Source organism: Urocitellus parryii, chromosome 3 (genome assembly GCF_045843805.1).
Source record: "Urocitellus parryii isolate mUroPar1 chromosome 3, mUroPar1.hap1, whole genome shotgun sequence".
NCBI lineage: Eukaryota > Metazoa > Chordata > Mammalia > Rodentia > Sciuridae > Urocitellus > Urocitellus parryii.
The window spans coordinates 175,859,644-175,879,696 of record NC_135533.1 but is presented as its reverse complement, the minus strand read 5'-3'; the positions used below and the strand labels follow the sequence as shown (position 1 = coordinate 175,879,696).

Here is a 20,053-nt window from a genome sequence, read left to right as displayed (position 1 = left end):
TATTTCTAAGTGTATGAAATGTTTTGTTTAGTATTCCAGGGTTCAATTTCTGATGAGTTGATTTTAATGTTAGTACCCACTGCTAAACCTAAGCAGCAGGAGGCCTGGTGTTTTTTTAACAGAATATCAGCCTCTGTCTTCTGACAAAATGGACCGGTGAGATGAGTAGTAATGCCATCTTTGGGGTTCGATCAGTGGGTACAGTCATGGGAATTACTCGGGTAGACTCCTTTCATCACTTCGACACTGAAGTTTTTACTGCACAGTGTTGTCTGCATGTGTGTAATTCAATGACTGTATGTGACCCTTTGAAATGAAAAACCAGTAACTACCTCCTCCTCCCACCTCCCTGTTGCCATGGCAACCTGATGCTTCGCCAGTGTTGTGGGGTCTGGTGGTGCCTCTTAAGAACTCAGTGGATGAGGCTTCCCTGGCTTTGACACTTACTCCCTGATTGGCTTGCAGAATCCTTGGTTTATAGAAGCTGAAACAAGTGCTTTTGGTCTCAGATTTCTGTGTTTATCCATGATTTGGTTAAGGTATTAAGAATAGTATTTTAGAACTTGCACAGTTCAGTAGTAGGAAGCCAGATAACCTGATTGAAATAATGAGCAAAGTACCTAAATAGACATTTCTCCAAAGAAGACATAGAAAGGTCGACAGATAAACAAGAGTGCTTATTAATAATCGTCCAAAAATGCAAATGAAAACCACAGTGAGGTACCACCTCACACCTGTTAGAACGTCTTTTATCAATAGACTTGCAAGTGTTGGAGAGGAAAGGGAGCCCCCTCCCTTTTACACTGTTGGTGGGAATGTAGGTTAGTGCAGCCATCATGGAAACAGTGTGGAGGTTCCTGAAGTAGTTACAAAGTGAACTACGCATGACCCAGCAATTCCTCTGCTGGGCAACTACACAAAGCTGATGAACTAGCATATGGTGAAGATATCTGCACTCCTGTGTTCCCTGCAGAATTATTCACAGTAGCCACATGGAAACAACCAAGTGTGTGTTTCTGTCGACAGGGGAATTGTGGTATAGATACACATAAAATATTGTTCAGCCTTAAGAAAACAGTCCTCTATTTGCAATAACATGGATGAACCTAGAGGCCACTCATAAGCCAGATACAGAATGAAAGATGCATTGCTGCATAGTCTCACTTGTATGTGGAATCTGAAAAAAAAATAAATAGAACAGGTGTCTGATTGGTAGGGAAGAAGGAACCAAGCCGCAGTTATGTAGGATGAGTGGGCTAAAACTCTAGGGTGTAGTGAAGACTGGTAAATATTAAATGCTAGCAATTTGCTAAGAGTAGAGTTTAGATCCCCGCATATGTGCATGTGTATACATATCAGAGAGGTAACCATGAGAGATGAGTGGCAATTTGCTTGATGTAGAGATCACTTAATATCATGTGTATCAAGGCATTTGTTTTCCTTAAATATATGCAATAAAAAGTAAAAATGGTGTTTTATGAAAGCACACTGGTAGTTGCCAGAGTTCAGAGGATTGGGGAATAGCTGCTTAGCTGGGTGTGGGTTTCCTTCTGGAGTGCTAAAAATGTTTTAGGTCTAGACAGAGTTGATGACTACACATTATAAATGTACCAATGCCAGAATCTTCATTTTAAAATGATTAAATTTATGTTATGGGAATTACTTTAATTAAAAAAGATGTTATGGGGGCTGGGGTTGTGGCTCAGTGGTAGAGTACTCGCCTAGCAAGAGTGAGGCACTGGGTTCAATCCTCAGCACCACATAAAAGTAAATAAAGGTATTCTGTCCATCTACAACTTAAAAAATTTAAAAAAGATGTTATAATGGTGTGACCCTGTGAATTGTTTTTTTCTCATGTTTTAGAAACTTCAATTTTTTAATAAGATGACAGAAATCAGAATCTTAAAAGCCCTAAAGTGAACGTTTTACAGATTTAGAAATGACACATATAATCTACATAGGCTGCAAATGTTTAGAAAATTGAATTCCTATTCCTTACCTATGCATTGAAAAGCTCCATATTGAAAAATGGTTGATCTTTAGTGTTTTTGCTAAGTGGATCTACTACAAAGGCCAGGCAGACTGATGTAGAAATAGCGGTCTTTAAATGAACTTAAAAAAATTATTTTTGGTCGAACAGTGTCATTATCGGCTTCACCTGTGAGAAATTCCCTGAGAGAGGTGCTGTCGCCCTGGCCTTGTGCTCCGTGGTATTGACAGGTCCATTAGCGGATGTAATTGGAAAAGCAAAGCCAGACTTTGAATAATTGGGTTAAAGTCACAAATGATTGCTGGGTAAAATAATTGGCACGTTGCTGTCGCCTGCGTGGTGCAGTTGAGTGGGGCCTGCAGTGGCTTCTTTCTTGTGCTGGAGGCTGATACCTTCCAGTCATCAAGTCTGAGACTGCAAAGACATGATCGCGTGGACTCTTCCTAAAGGCATCTGAAGAGCTTGGTTTCCAGGGAATAAATGTGGCTGCGAATGTTTTTACTAAACAAAACATAGTCATAGCAAAAACAAAACCTCCTCTATCCCCGGAGTGTTGAGAAATGTGTAGTTGTGTGGATTATGTTTTTCCCCGTTTTCATTCCTTTCTTTTCCTTTTTTTTTTCTCTAGGAATAATGGTTATTTGTTGATATGGTTATTTTCTGAAAGAAAAACATGTATTTGAAAAAACTTGGGGTTCTCATGATTACTCAAAATGCATTTTTTCGACAGCTGTTTCCATATTTTGATTTTTTTTTTTTTAAGAAAAGCCTGTTTTGGGTAAAGTCGGAGAAAAAAGATTTTCAAGGGATTAAAAACATAATTATGTGGTTCTAAACTCTTTGTTCATCTCAACACCAGTATAGGGAAGGGGGGTGGTTTAGGAAGCAGAGGCCAGTGTCAGACACCTGCATAGGTGTCCCTGAAACACATATACATGACGATGTGGGAGTGACCTGTCACATGCACTTTTCACTACAGAACTGATGATGCTCCAGCTGCTCCTTAACAGTGCCAGGAACAGGGTTGAGGAAGGATTGTGGGGCACCTCTCCCCCACATTTATCAAAGCCACATCTAGACTTTGTAGCCCACCAAGTCTTGACTTGGAGTTGTATAGGTTTGGAAATGGTAAGATTCTCAATGTCTGACTTCTTGAAGGTAGAATTGGAAGTTGTGGCACCATGAAGCCCATGTGCCCATTGGCAGTAGCTTGGCCAGGTGGGGCAAGATGCTGCCTCCTGGGGATAAGGGAAACTTCAGGGCTCATCATTCTTCCCCTGGCTTGTGGCTCTTTTTTCCTTTCCTTACGTGGCTCCTGGAGACCCCAGTTCATGGCCTGGGAATTCTGTGCCAGACCCTGTGTGCCTCCAGGCCGGTGTACTGTGGGGCATTTAGAAGCATTTCTGGCCTCTACTCACTAGATGCCAGTGGCACCTCTACCCTCCACACCAGCATCCTGGAGTTTTGACAATCAAAAATGTCTTTAGCCTCTGGGTGCGGTGGTGTGCACCTGTAATCCCAATGGTTTGGGAGGCTGAGGCAGGAGAATTGTGAGTTCAAAGCCAACCTCAGCAACTTGGGTCCTAAGCAACTTAGTGAAAATCTCTCTTTAAATCTATCTTTAAATGAAAGATAAAAAAAAAAAGAGCTGGGGATGTGGCTCAGTGGTAGAGCACTCCTGGGTTCAATCCCCAGCACAAATAATAATAATAAAGCTCAGCCATTGTCAAATGTTTACTGATGGATAGAACCACTCCCCAATAGAGAACCTCTGGGTAAGAGCTAGGATGTGATGAGGAGGGGTCCTCACTTTATTCTAGGTAGCCATGTTTGCCAGCAGCATTTATTACATTAACTTTTCTGCTGAATTCCATGCTACATTTATTATAGTTTGAATTTCCATCTATACTTTACTCCTGGTTCTTAATTGTTCCTTTGATCTATTGATTGATGTTACAGTATTTTGATCATAATAAATTTTTAGTGTATGTTAACATCTAGTAGTATGTGTGACTCTGCACCTATCCAGGTGGAGGAGAAGCCAGCCAGAGAACTGGCCTTTACACTATTGTAAAAGGACAAAGCCCTGGGATGGGAGGGACATGGACATGGCCTGGTGGGTGGCCAGTCTGGACAAGGCTTTGTGGTCTGATCACTGTAGATGGGACATGGGCAGATTCAGAAGTGGAGAGGAATGTGACCACCCCTAAGGGGGCTGCCCACTCTGAGCAGGGTGGCATTTCCTGTCCGGGCAGAGTAGCCGTGGCTGAGACTGCCTCATCAGTGCCCCTCATCCTCCACATACGAAGTTATGATCGGAAATTTTTACTTGTTATATGATGGTTTATGTAACTTCAGAATAATAGCATTTTCCTGATTAAAACCCCTCCAGGATGAAGGGGAACCATTTTCCCCTAGCGATGCTCCTAGAACACCCCTTTCCTCCCTACCATCTTACTGTCAGCAACTCCCCCGAGAAGCCCCTGCACTCCCTGGTGAGCTGCCTCTGGTGTCTGGGCAGGCAGAGGGCAGGCACTCAGCTGTGGCAATCCCCCTGCCTGCTGGCAGCAGATGTCTTCCTGTGTTGTTTCTTATTCCTGTTTTGGTTCTGGTGTGGGGGGACTGTTTTGGTTCACACTGAAACATTTATTGGTTATAAGCAGATTCCTTAGTTTCCAAGTAGGAATAATAAAATCATTGCATCTTTAAAGTTGAAAGCTCCTTTTACAATTGCCTTTCCAGGGTCTTCATTTCATAAATGAAGGAAAGACCCAGGAGATGGGGAGGGAGCTTTGTGATTTATCCAAGGTTACATAATCAGTAAATGAGATCAGACAACTATGACAAAACAGTGAAGAGGTTTCTCTGATGGGTAGGGTGAGAAACGGACCAACCAGCTTACCATTAGTATGAACATCCAAACATATAAATCATTCCCTCGTTTATTTTTCTGGTGGTAACATTTGGGGGATTGGTACTTTATAAGAACTAGTTTTTTGTGTGTTTTTTTCCTTTTAAGGTTAAGGTTCAAATAGAAAAATGAAATTAAGGCTCTTAATCATATTTACAATAGGAGTCCTTTTTTTTCCCCCCGAGATAGGATTGTTGAGATTCGTTTTTGTTTTTGTTAACCATGAAGCTAAATGTACTTTGACAGCACGCATACCAAAAATTAAAGTCGTAAAATTGCCAAGTTTTGACAGGAGATACATCTTGAGATTTTTAAAATAAAAATTTAAAAGGCGTTATGTTTTATTCAGGAAGTGTTTAACTATCAAGCAGTTGATTGACTAATATTTTTAGTGCACTGGTTTGGGAGTATAGAGATTGAAGGGCCTGAGTGGGAATGGAGAACAATTTAATGGCCCCTGTCCCATATTGTCATCACCGTCCCCAACCAGCCTGGCACCCCCGCCCACTACTGCTAACGCTACTGACTAATGGTGGGTTATGGGCTTTGCTGATTACACGCTCATCAATCTATCTGATTGTCACCACTGCTTATGATGAAAGACAGGTGAAGTTTCTCCATTTTCTAAATGGAAATAGTTTATAGGCCACGGTCAACAACCAGGGAGGAATGCTGCTGACAGCAGAATCCTGTCTTGTGTCTGGCACAAACCTGTAGTCTTAGCTACTCAGGAAACTGAGGTGGGAGGATCACTTGTGTTCCTCCTCCCCCCAGGGTTTGAGGATAGGCTGGACAATGAGTGAGACCCTGTATTAAAAAAAAAAAAAACCCTGACTTCTATACACATCAGCTGCTTGTATTTTTTTATTATAGCAGGATGCATAAGAAGAAACACAAATTAACAAAATCTTAAAGGTTTATTATGGCAGAGCTTGAAATACCTGACACATTTAGAAAAGTTTGAACTGTAGAGAAAATTGAAGAAAGATTTAGATTTATTTATTTTTTTGGCAATGCTGGGGATCAAATCCAGGGCCTTAGATTTTGTTAGGCAAGATCTTTGCCACTGAACTCCATCTTTACCAGATTTGCCTTTGGATTTTTTTTCCTTTCCTCTTTAGCAATGTATCTGGAAATTATCCTTCAGGGGAGAGAGTGCATGCTTTTCTAACCAGTCTTACATTTGTCATTGTTATTAATGGAGGTTCCTCCACGATGCTGGACACTTGATTTAGAGTGAATCATTGCTATGGATTTTTTTTCCTGTAAATTTCTTGCATGATGAATGGAAATGAAAGCCACAGTATCTAATGATACATAGAATTCTTAAGTACCTTAGATCTTGATTTTAAATTTTTAAAAACCAAGCAACATTTAAAAAATTATCTTGCCAGGCAGCATGGCACACGCCTGTAATCCCAGTGACTCGGGAGGCTGAGGCAGGAGGATCGTGAGTTCAAAGCCAGCTTCAGCAATTTAGTGAGACACTAATCAACTCAACAAGACCCTCTCTCTAAATAAAATACAAAAAAGGGTTGGGGATGTTATCCAGTGGTTAGGCACCCCTGAGTTCAGTTCCCAGTACGAAAACAAAACAACTTCGTTTTAGTGGATGGTACTGGGGATTGAACTCGGGGACACTCGACCACTGAGCCACATCCTCAGTCCTGTTGCTTAGCGCCTTGCTTTTGCTGACATTCTTTTAAATATTTTTTAAATATAAAGAAGAAAATAAGAATACTTTATAAACTCTCCATTGAAATGATCCCTGTAATAGTTCTTCTTTTTGGGGTGTGTGTGCGTGCGTGTACATACACACCCAGGATTGAACCCAGGGGCACTCAACCACTGAGCTATATACCCAGCTCTTTTTATATTTTATTTAGAGATGGGGTCTCACTGAGTTGTTTAGAGCCTCACTAAGTTACTGAGGCTGGCTTTGAATTCACAATCCTTCTGCCTCAGCCTCCCGAGCTGCTAGGATTACAGGTATGCAACACTGCACCAGATTCTTTTTATGATAGTTTTGAAAGTATTAAGTAAAAATGATCTCTCTCCTCCTTTCTCCCTACTCTAGTCCCCCTGTCCAATGTTTACATCTTTGTAATTTCTTCCAGGAAAAAAACCCCACTTATGCCCATCCATCTTTCTTTCTTTTTTTCAAATTAAGCATGACTGTCATTAAGAGTAGGGTACTTTTTAACTTAGCAATGCATGTTATACTCAACCCATATTAGCACATAACAGATTTACCTCAATTTTCTTAATGTTCATAGGAGTCATCATTAGGTTATTGCCATTACTGAATAGTCCTCAATGAAGAACTCTTTGGTTCCAGTTTTTTGCTATTATAACAATACTGTAGTGAATATCCAAATTTTTTCTTAGTGTTTATTTTTCATTTTTTTATTTAGACAATTCCAATATTTATAAAAATAAAGCATAGAAAGACTCCCAGATTTTATTGTCCAGATGTTATAGGTAGTCATATCTGCCCAGACTTACCCACTTGATTAAGAGCACATTAAAAAAAAAACCAAAAAACAAAAAAAAAATTTACTTTTAGGTACAGCAGACACAATACCTTTATTTTTTTTTTAATGTGCTGAGACTCAAACCCAGTGCCTCGCACATGTGAGGCAAACGCTCTGAGCTACAGCCCCAGCCCTAATAGCACATATTTTAAAACAGCTCTAAGACATCTGGCCTCACTATACCATGTCTCAAACTGCATTTTAATAGATTAGGATTCGATTTTTATGTGTGACCAGGGTACCATCGTCACACTAAACTATTACTGCAGTTCCTCAATATCCAGTCAGCGTTCACATCTCCCCAGCTGATTTACCGCTTTCGGACTTACCATGTCCAGGATGCAGTAGTGCTGTCCAGGTTGGAGGAAGATAGTCGCCCCTGCATCTAGGGGGAGAAAGGAGGTAGAGAAAAGGAGCCTGGCCCAGGTTGGCTTGTGGAGGAGCAGGGGCAGGCAAGGAGAATCTTCCAGGACAGCCACCTCAGTACCCACTTGAGTGTGCTGCCCTTGTACTCCTCTACAATGAAAGGTCAACCCTCCTCCATTGAGAGTAGCTCTGTTGGTTGGAACCTGGAGACCTAGCAACTATCTTGACCCATCCTGTGGCTGTGATGCTGCTACTGTTTCCTTATACACTTGATTGATTGATTCTAGATGGACACAATACCTTTATTTTATATGGTGTTGAGGATTGAACCCAGTGTTCCACATGTGTTAGCCAAGTGCTCTACCACATAGCCATAATCCCAGCCCTTTTTCCTTATATTTTGAAAGATGTTTATGAATGTACTGTAGGATTAACACCAATTGTGGGGTTGTGGGGAAGAGGGGTGTGTGTGTGTGTGTGTGTGTGTGTGTGTGAGAGAGAGAGAGAGAGAGAGAGAGAGAGAGAGAGAGAGAGAGAGAGAGAGAGAGAGTGTTTAGGTCTGAATGCATCCTCCAGAAAGGTCTGCTCCCCAGCTGTAATGAACATGGCTGTTTTGCTAGCATAGGCATTATAGAAGTAAAAGAGAACCTGTAAAAGAAGTAAGATAGGAATAAACTTGATAAATATGCAATATCCAAGTGGAAAAAAACTTTAATATGCTCCTGAGGGACCCAAAAGAGGAGTTGAATAAATCAAAGTTAGGCTATGTTGGATGGCATGATGGAAAAATATCCATTCTCCTTCATAATTTGAACATGAGCCAGTAAAACTACCAACGTTTTGGGGGCGAGGAAGAGGAATTTAATCAGCTTTTTTAAAGACCATTTGGAAAAATGAAACAAATTAGACAAGATTGAAAAAATAAACAAGAAGGTAAGAAGATTCAAGAAATAGCCTAACCAGATATGAAAACATATAAAAACATCATTTAAAAACAGTGCTGTACACAAATAGATTACAATCATAATCTTAAGTAAATTCATTTATATGATAAAAGTCACATCTCAAATGGATAAACTCTGGGGGGAAGATGTTGAATTCATATCACATACTTAAGATAAATTCAGGATTTACATGCACAAATGAAATATGTGTTATAAGAATTCACAGGGAAATTGTTTTATAGTCCCATATCTTCTATAACATGAAACTCAGAAGCCATTGAAGACAGGATTGATAAATTTAACTTCATAAAATAATTCATGATAAAATCTACTTTATGCAAAGTCAAAAGACTAGCAACAAATTGGGGGAAGAGGTTCCCTAATATATAAAGAACTCCTATAGATGAATAGAAAAGACCAATAATCCAATAACATACTAAGTAAAGATTATACACAAGACAGTACACAGAAGAGGAAACAGCACTGAAATACAAAATGTTTACTAAAAGTACAAATTACCTAGAAGAAAAAAAATTCCTACCTTACAGGGATTACTTTTTTACTGAGATTTTCCAGGGCATGGGAAAAGAAACACTTTCACATACCACCGATAGCGGGTAAGTCTGTACTATTCTATGGAAGAAGTCTGGCAATATCTGAAAAAATCAGTCTGTAACCCCACAATTCCATGTATAGGAGTTTATGTTTTTAATGTGGTAGGTGTATACACGTGTGAAATCATGTAAGAATATTTTTATTAAAACCTGTAGAAGCAGAAGTTTGGTCATGTGTTATATTATAGCTTATACAATCTATGAAAAACAGATGGGGAAGAGCTCTGGGTACTGTTGTGGAATGGTCTGTAGGAAAAAGTATCCTGTCAATTGATGGAAAGCCAGGTATGTAATGTTATCCAGCCATCTGAATAGAAGGGGAAGGAGATTATGCACAAGATGGTATTTATTATGTCTGAATTCAAAAATTGTCAATTCATATACAAAAAAGAAATAATATTCATTGCCTCTAGGGATAAAACTGGAGGTGGGGCTAGGCTGTAGACTTCCCATTACATGTACGTGTATATATACCATTTAATTTTGGAGCCTTGTCTTACCTTCACAAAAATAACTGAATTTAAGACCCAAATTTTAAGATAGTATAATAGGTGAAAAATATTTCTTGTTTTGACAAGTGAACTTCTAATGTTAATATGAGTGGCTTTTCAAGTAAAGACTAGCCTTTTATGTTTTTTAAACAACTGCCTGTTCATACCCTTTTCTCATTTTTCTATTTTGAGGGGAAGGTAGATGGAAGTAGTAGTTTCTTTGCAAACTAAGAACTTACACTTTTAAGTGTCATTGAAATTTTGTTAGTTTGTCTTTTGACACTGTTTATGTTGCTTTTTTGCCACTCAGCGTTTTTGACTCTAGATGCAGGACATCCCGTCCCTGATGCCTTTGGATGAGTTGTAAATGACAGGCTGCTTATACTGTCACTTTGAAGGCAGTAAAGACGGGAATAAATTCATATTTAGCAAAAGATGACCTTGAGGGTCCTCCCCTAAGGCAAAAGGAGAGGGTTTTCGGTGGGGTGCAGAGGGTGGTTTTTGTGGGTCTCTGATGAGCCTCTCCTCTCTCCACTTCCAGCGGAGCTCCCTCGGTCCTCTGCGGTGAGGCTGGCCTCGTTGAGGGATCTGCCTGCCCAGCTTCTGGAGCTGTATCAGCAGGGGTTCTCCCTGGCTACCCTGCACCCCTTTGTGCAGCCCACTCACAAGCAGGAGAAGATGCCCCTCGAGCACATCTTTAGAGCCATCCTGATCAAGAAAACTGACAGGTAAGGAGGGGACCAGTGTGCCTCCAGGGTGGCTCAGGTGTGTTGACTGGAGGAGGGGAGGGCAGAGGATGGGGGCAAGTAGCTGTTCCCAGGGCCTCTGCCCTCTGGCAGGTAAGGCAAAAAGACCACCAGAGAGAAATCTTAGAGCCTCCCATGATGAAAAATAAATGCCATGCCTGACTGCAAGTTGAGAGTTCTTTTTTTTTATATCCCCTCCTTTAATTTATTGGGTTAAACTCAACTAGAAAAATGTTTCCTCTAAATAGGTATACTCCCTGTATGGTGCAGCTAGTAAAAATATAATAATACTATTAATCTGAAAAGCATGGCTGGAAAACATAGTGATTTTATTAAAGACCATATACAAACTTGATTTCTTCCCCCTCCAAAAGTCTTAGGAATGCTTTAAAATTTTGAATCCCCCCCATGAGTTCTGTCAGTCACCTTTTTTTTGGGGGGAGGCACTCAAATTATGTTCCATTGTTGGTTTGGTCTGATTTTGATTTTTGAGGTTTGGAGGATGTTTTTAAGTTTGGCTTGTCCAGTGGGATGCTTACTCTTATATTTTGATTGGACCTAATTAGGAAAAGAAGTGGGGACTAATCCTTCAAAAAGAGCAAATTTAATTTTAAATGGATTTTTTTAAACAAAGGATGGAATGGAGAGTGCAATGTTTTTGCTGCTTTTATAAAAATAGAAACTGAAATGAAGTCTGGGAAAGGAAAACAGACTTGTCCTTTGGCTAACTCACAAGGAAGGACAACACGGGGCATGTTTTAAAGAGAGGGTGCTACAAGACTGCTCCTCCCTCTTTCCGTGTAAAAGTTGCTTTGCAGTGGACGGAGTGTTTCACTAGTGTGCCCACAAGGGACAGCTGCAAGGCATGAGGTTGCGTGACTAAGGTGGACTTCTCTTTTCTTTATTTCCTCATGGCTGATCACGCTCTAGGGCACTTAGTCCATGTCACCATGCATTAGAATTCCAAGTGGAAGGTGGTGCACGTCTTTGCTAGAGTCTAGAAACACTCGGTAGGGTGGGACTTTGCTCAGTATCTGCCTTTTATGTACTTTGTCAACTGGCTGTGGATCAATACCTGGGTCAATCACAAGAGGAAATTATTCTGGGGGCCAGAGTGGTTTTAAGTTACACTGACACACAGGATGTGTGTAATGACTACAACTGACATTTATGGAGCGTGCATTGTGTGGTAGGCTTTATAAGTATCATTTTATCTTTATCAGCTCATGAAATGGGTGCTATGTTCATTCCCCTTTTAAAGAGGAGGGAACTGAGGCACAGACTTTATCAAGGGTACTCAGATGCCAACAAGTAGAGCTCTGACTTGCTCCCAGGACAGCTGGCTCCTATTCCTGCATTCTTAATGCTGGCATGATGCACCTGCTGTGTTCCTGCACCAACAATTCTTGTGGACAACCACTTTATGAAAAAATAAAAAGTGGCTGGGCTTAGTGGCACATGCCTATAATCTCAGCAGCTCAGGAGACTGAGGCAGGAGGATCGTGAGTTCAAAGCCAGCCTCGGCAAAAGCCAGGTGCTAAGCAACTCGGTGTGACCCTGTCTCTAAATAAAATACAAAATATGTCTGGGAATGAGGCTCAGTGTTTGAGTGCCCCCAAGTTCATCCCCCCCCAAATTAAGCTCCTAACCCACATATATTGTTTTTGGACATGTAAAACTATACAACCCCTCTGGAAATGGTCTGCCCCCATAAAGAAACAAACAAATAAACAAATAAATAAATAAATGATGGATAGCTCTAATTTTAGGTGAAGTAATTCCTCCTTCCATTTTACCACTCAATCGTATTCAAATAAAATAATTTCAGAAATGCAACTGGATTAAACAGGCTTACTGTTTTAGGTTTTTCATTGCTGTGATCCAAAGACCTGACAGTTAGTTATTTGGCCTCCAGGGTTTCAGAGGTCTCAGTCCAAAGATGGCTGACTTCATTTCTCAAAGCCCAAGGTGAGGCAGAACATCATGGCCAAAGAGTGTGGTGGAGGGAAGCTGCTGACAACATCCCACCAGGAAGCAGAGAAACATACATAAATCACACCACTCACCAGGGACAAAGCGTATACCTCAAAGACACATCCCCAGTGACCCACCTCCTCTATACAGCCCACCTGCCCAGTTAATCCCTATCAGGGGATTAATGCACTGATTAAGTTAAAAGTTCTCATAACCCAATTGTTTCACCTCTAAACCTTTTTGCATTGTCTCTCACATGAGCTTTTGGGGGGTACCTCATACCTAAACTGTAACACTTAGTGTGTTTTTTAGATTACACAAGACATTTAGTGAGCTCCAGTGATCCTATTCCTTAGACCTTTTTATTGGCCTGCATTTATTTATTTATTTAATTTATTTATTTCTATTGACCTTTTGGAGGAGAAGAGTCCTATAAGATCATATTGCAGGAGAATTCCTTGGTGTAATTTTGCATTAAGAGGTGATATTAGGTCAGGGTCATGAAGTCATCATGTTGTAACTACATCACCTCAAAATGTGAAGATGAGTCCTTTTCTCCCCCTGCCATGGAGTAGTGTTTCTCAATTTTAATGTGCTGATGACTGTTCTGGGGATGTTATTAAATAGGAGGTCTGGGATAAGGCTTGGGTGCTGCATCTCCAACATATTTCCAAATAATGCTGATGCTGTTGGCCTGTGGACCACATTTTGAATAGCAAAGGTATAGAAGACTTAACTACTACTAGTCTACCTCCATGCCTGGCCTCAGCAACAGTGTTGGGAATTACCACTCTACTCCCAGGAGAGCTCTAAGACCAAGAAAGGTGAGCAACATGTTCCAGGCTGCACTTGGCTCCTGCCAAGTGGTGTATCGTGGGAAGCGCATCTGAGGCTTTTGGGGGTCTACCATTTTCTAATTGGTACAGTGAGAGGTTGGTACCACGTGATTTGCAAGGTCTATTCAGACTTTGTCTGATGGAATGAAATGGGTGAGGAAGTGCCTCTTCAGGAATGAAAACCCCCACTTTGACAGATAGTTCATTATAAGCCAGCAGTGGATCTGGAGAGGGGTTAAAGAGGGGTTCTTCACTTTGCCAAGAATGGGTTACGAGCAAATGAACTAAATTTCCAGAAGAGAGAAATGATTAAGGCTCTTAAGAACCAGACACTGGTGTACAGGAAGACTTTCACCACAGGGAAGATGGCAGTCTCCTTGGGTTTGGGTTCACTCTGATCCAGAATGCCTGAGAGAACTAGCTTGAGCACTTCAGTGAACATTCCAGCTCCTTGGTGAGCATATATGGGAGAAAGAAATTTCTATGTTAACTTTGTGTTGGATCTTTGAAACTACTGTTCAAAAGGAAAGCCACAAAAGCTTGATAACTTACCATGTGAAGCAAGACAAAAATGGCCAAGAGAATCTCCTGCATTTCCATCCACAGTGGTGTTGGGTGGGAGGAGTGGTGGAAGTTAGAGGCAGGGTCATTATAATTCTAAAGTGCAGGCATTTTCTCTCCTGGCCATTGTGATAACCATATGTTTTCACATCATGAGGGAAAGACCCCCACTGTACTAAAAATAAGCAAACAAAGAAACCCACAGAATATTTTTTCTGTATCAGTAGGGAGTTCAAGTAATAAAAACAAAACAAAGAAAACCTTATGTGATTAATTTTTAATATGGACAGTTAAAATGATATCTTTCACAAAGACTACCAAAGTTCTGACAGCTGTAGATGCTGGTAAATGAAGTTACTTAGCTCTCACAAAGGAAGTAAATGTCTGGTTAACATTTTCCAAGTAGGGCATGTTGAAAGAGATCTAGCTAAACTCTACGGTACTATCTGTTCAAAGGAAATTTGTTACCAAGAATCGCCATGGAATGACTACTTGAAACTTGGCTATCAATCTATTGTGTATGAAAGGTGAATGCAAAAGTTTTTAGCAAATAACTGCACTTTGGAGTGTTTAGCAATACCAAGGAAAAGAACATTTAATAATCTTCATTTATTCCCTTATTAATTCATTCATGAACGCCTACTGAGCTTTTACAAGCAGACCTTGGAGATATTGTGGGTTTGGTTTCAGACCGCCATAAATATCACAATAAAGCTAGTCACATGAACTTTTTTTTTCCCAGTGCATATAAAAGTTATGCTTAGGGATTGGGCTGTGGCTTAGTGGCTTAGTGGCAGAGCGCTTGCCTAGCATGTGTGAGAGCCTGGGTTCAATTCTTAGCCCCACATAAAAAATGAGAAAGGCATGCTACTATCCATCTACAACTATTGAAAATTTTTTTTAAGTTATGATTTATACTATAGTCTCTTAAGTGTGCCATAGCATTTTATCTAAAAAATCAATGCACACACCTTAACTAAAAATACCTTATTGCTAAAAGATAATGATTAGCTGAACTGTCAGAAAAATGGCACCAATACATGTACTCAACTAGGGATGCCACAAACTCCAATTTGTATTTTAAAAATTCTTCAAAGTGCAATAAAACAAGGTATGCCTGAAACCTTTTTAAGGTATCGGGCCAGGAGCTGTACTTGAGAAGGTAGCAGTGCAGGCGCATGGCTCAGTTGGGTGTGGAGCCTGCCCTCGAGGCACCTGCCATCTGAGAATACTTGCATATCATGGAGCTCCTGTGTGCTTCATGTTGTGGGAATTTGGGAAAAGGAGATGTCACCTCCCATAGGAAAGGAAACCTAGGACTGTATAAGGAAGAGGGAGCTTTTAACTTGGGCCGTATTTCTTTTGGTCAAACATAGGCAAAATAAACATGGGTTGGAGAGTTTATGATGTTTTCTAATGGCGTGAAGGTAATTAGAGATCATCGTTGATAATCTAGCTCAATGATTAATGAGTCATTCTAAAAGCACTAACATTTCTCTGAAATCTCTACCATTTTGACAAATTTCACTTGAATCCATGGAAAATTATCAGATCTTTTTGAAAATTCTGATAACTGTCATTTCATTTTCAGATGGCAGGCCAAACTACACTTCTAACTATAAATTGTTCTTGATTTCAGTGCATTGCATTGAGTCAAAGTCAGTTACTTTGAAAACTGACTCGGGAATGAATAGCCGAATATGTGAAATACTTTACAAATAAGTAGAAAAAGTTTTGCTTCCTTTCCTCAACTCTCTTTGGATCACTTAGTGATTCTTAACAGACAATATGGTTGAATTCACTCTGAATTCTAAGTGTCATTAAGTTATCCTTCATTTTGGTGGGGGTAGTTTTCCTTAGAAGTGGTTGCTAAAGATCTCACAACTTGATAGCTGAGAGAAGTTATTAAAATGTCACTTTTGAATTTTTAAGAGTTTGATTCAACTCTAGGTTGTTCTACAGTTGTAGGTAGAAGTACAAAATTCTTTGTAATGCTCCTGTGTCGTTCACACACACACAGCTAGTTTAGAGCTCACTCGGTGTTGTTTCCATGTGTTTCATCACTAATGGGGTTGAAGCCTCTTGGGTCTAAGTCTCCTGGACTAATGCCTCACAAGGCACAGGGACCAGGTCACTTAGGAACATCATCAGGTGCCTTTTGACCAGGGGTGGGGCACACAGAGTAGCTGTAGCTAATGCAGTGGGGTAGAAAATGCATATAATCCAAATTGTCCTTGAAAGTCTTTTGAGTGCCCGTGAAATGTAATACTGTAGCAGCTTTCTACCTGACCAGTCCATGTTCACCTTCAGGACTAGATCAGATGACCGTTTCCATTGATGAACCCGTTGGGGAGCTAAACTGGTTTGGGTGTGTTCATTGGGATTTTGGGGGTGGTGGGTGAGGATGGATTCTTGTCCAAGTGAGGCATCTGTGGGAAACAGAACTGCAAGAATAGGCAACAAGTGTATCCTTTTTGCAGTCCATTCAGGGGCTCATCTTCCTGCTGAGTAGAATAACTGATACTCTTTTGAGTGTTAAATGTTCCTCCTCTTAAGTTGGATTTTTCTAAAATAAATATGTGTTCTATAATTTTACTGTGCAAAGATGGCTAAGGAGCCCTGAGATCTCAAGAAACCTCCCAGGGTGCCATAAACTTCATCTACAAGTTATGTACTACCCAGCTGGTCTAAAGGTCTTGGTTTGCCTCTCTAACAGGAATTTGACAATAGGGGAGCTTTACAAAAGGAGGCTTTCATTTGCTTTGAGTCTGGAATGATGGGTGAGTTTGAGCACAGAGAAGTAGTGGGAAGGGCTTCCTGGGCAGAGGGACGTCCAAGATGGTCTGCAGCCTAGAAAAGCAGAACACAGACCACAGAAGAGACTGGAGCACAGGGTCTAGGATTCTCAATAGGGAGAAAAGGTATGAGAGGACTAGGGCCTGGATTGGGAGCGAGGCTGTTGGGAAGCCTATGAGGGCTGGGACCACTTCTCTATGTGCTGACATAGCCGAGGCTGCTGGGTCCTCTCTCTTCCAGATTCCTCCAGGGATTCTTAGAAAAGACAGAGGATTGCTGAGAGCTGTAGTGAACTGCTTTGTTCCAAATTGACCATATGCTTAGAGTCGGAGAAATTTTCCCTCTTACACCACATCAGCAGGCTGTACTCCCAAGTACTTATGAGCAGCACAGATTGCTGAATGAGTCAGCTCTGGCCACCCGGTGTCGAGTGATGCACAGAGGGAAAATTCTTTTGGCTTTTGGCTGTTTTATTTCCAGGAAAGCGAATCTTAAAGAGTGGTCAGACATTACCTCTTATTTCCCCTTATAGAGCAAGGAGTCTAAATTCCTCAAGACTCTGCCTTTGATCTATGACGGGACTTGCAAACTCAGATGCCCACAGGCCTGGGTTTGTTGAGCAAGGGCTCTCAGGAATTGGAGACCCAGTGCCTTTGCTCTGCCCTGTTGTTTCCAAATCTTGTATTTTTATAAGGAAAAAAAATCAGAAGCTTGGACTTCTATGTGAAAACTTCTCTTTTAAAAATGTGGCCTCACTTTTTCAAAATAGTATTGTGTATCCCCAAACCATGCCACTGGCTGCCATCATGCCACCTCTGAAATTTCTGTGTGATACTTTGAATGACTGGTTCTCCCTTTTGTACTGGCAGTCACTGGACTTCTCAGACTCTTCTGTTACTTTTTTTTGTTTTTAAATTTCTGCCCACCTCCTTTCGTCCTTGTTAAAATTTCTTTCATCTTTGGAGTATCACTACTTTGAATGCTAGTGGATGTTATTTGACATAATTTTCTTGGATAGAGTCAGATAAAGCCATGCTATAGAATCCTGCATTGTTATTCACCAAAATAATAATAATAATAATAATAAAATAAAAAATTCAAAAAAATCATTCTTTACAAGATAGCTTCATCTTTGGTTTACTTTTTTACCAATACTAAAAGTGCATCTTGATAATACAGCTGCATGGCATGGACTCTGAGTAATGGAACACACACACACACACACACACACACACACACACAGTCCTTTCATTGCCAGAATAACAGTGATTTGCCACAGGAGTATATGTATGTTATTTTTCACTCTTCTCTGAAAAAAAAAAAAAAAAAGATGGCCTTCAAAGAAAAGAAAACCCTTTGTGGACCTTAAGTGAAGTATAAATGCATTACATTGCCTTTTTTTATAGTCCACAAGATAGCACGAACATTTTCTTTGGCATTTGAAAAGGGTGAAATTGGGGAAAGCACAAAATTATATTGAAACTAAAAAGAAAATTATTTTAAAAATTACAGTCAAAAGTATCCTCTTTAAGTGGACTTGTATCTCTTTATGTCTAATTTTTACCAATTACTTTGACTCTTGGGAGAATTATAGGGCTTCTAGAAAGAGGTTTCATAATTAAGCGAAATACACAGGGGGTGGAAGCGCCTACAGGGGTGTGCCCTAGAAAACGCTCACACACAAGGCTAGGGATCAGCCCTGGGGCATGCTGATTGTTGGAATCGCAGGTGGGGAAGGAAAGTAGTGCTGGGTTCAGCTGTGATTGACGTGTGTTACTGTGATGGGGAGGCAGCAGCAGCCTACATTTTCCCAGAGAGCAGAAATTCAGGGAGGGAGTTTCGAAGTTCTGCTCTTAAATCAGAGCAGGGAATAAGAAGGTGCTTGTTTAACACAGAGGTCATTATTTTGGATTCAGAAATAGATAGGGCGCCCACTCCTGCTCATAGCTGCCCCTCATTTCTGGAGTGGTATCATCCTTTATCACTTTCCCAAGCTTCCCGAGGTGTGTGGAGAACTTGATTAGCTCTCTAGGCTGCCACCTTACCCCCCAAGGAGCTGTCCAGCACCACCAAGGCTACTTTAATTTATTCCTCCTATTTCCCTGCCTTGCTCTGGAGTAACACCCTTTTCTGGTGTGTTGAAGTTTCAGGATTCACTGTTAATTATTGTGTTTGCACTTTCCAATCTAATATGCCAGCGGAATGCCACATTCTCCTGGGGAAGGAGAGCTCTTTTTCCAATCCACACCCCTAAATGGCTTGCCTACTTACTCTTATTCTCTTCCTCCAAAGTGTCTGCCTTCATCCCAGTGGAGAGAGCAAGAGGAACGTGCTCAGTTTGTGTGAAAGCTCATTTCCCCCCCGTTTTATAGCTGGCTTTGATTGCCTGTGTCTTTCCCAACATTTTATTTTTTATTTTATTTCTTGTCTCCTCTGAGAGCAAGAATTAGCATACTAGTGATTTCTAAGTTTTCCCCAGAAGTATTTTGGGGTGACTGGGAACCTCCAGATGGTAACCTCCACACAAGCACAAGCTCTAAATTTCTTTGAAATTTCCTGTAGATCTTAAAACTTAGACGAATACCATAGAACCCTGAAGTATGTGTATTTGTTTTTAAATAAAATAAATAAAAGCCCTCTCTTCCTGCATGTGTATACGATCTTGAAATAAAAGCAGACTCTTAAGGAAGATTTATTCTGTGGTATTGCAGGTGTACCATAGGGACACTTAGATACCATTTTGAGGGCCATCTGCATGCAGAGTAGGTAATTTAGTTGCAAATAATTTTACCAAAGTGTTAGATTTCTGGATTTATGGTCTACTCCATATTAAATTTAGGAACTTGGATTTTCTAAATCTTCGACATTCTTTAAAAAGAAAAATTTTCGTCAATTAAACACTTGGATTGTGTGTTTTTTAAACTGAAAGAGATATAATGGACATGATTGGTTATGATAATTAGAAAAGACTAGTACTAATTGAATTTTACATTTTTGGATATGAATGCAGAAGCAGGTGAGAAATAACTGTCACAGGCATATAAAGACATTAGTGACTTAAATGTTCTTGAGATTTTGATATAATGATCATCTCTATAATCTACCCAACTGTTTTCTATAATATTTTAAGTGGTTGAAAGATGGAACCATTTTTTTTTTACAAAGAGGTGAATGCTATAAATATGAATTAGCAGAGTACATCATTTCATTTGCTTCCTATTCATCGACCCTGAGTTGGAACTTAAAATGGCTACGAAGACTTTAAACACCAAATTAGTAGCTTGTATTCA

General features: G+C 40.3%; 1 protein-coding gene across 1 annotated transcript in view; it reads left to right on the top strand.

Moving 5' to 3' along the window:
• The window catches only part of Rftn1 (raftlin, lipid raft linker 1), a 194,302-nt gene that overhangs the window by 69,380 nt on the left and 104,869 nt on the right, over window positions 1–20,053 (top strand). The window contains exon 3 of the mRNA XM_026388536.2: window positions 10,392–10,578. Coding sequence (XP_026244321.1) covers window positions 10,392–10,578 — 187 coding nt within the window. The remainder of the gene's footprint in view (window positions 1–10,391; window positions 10,579–20,053) is intronic.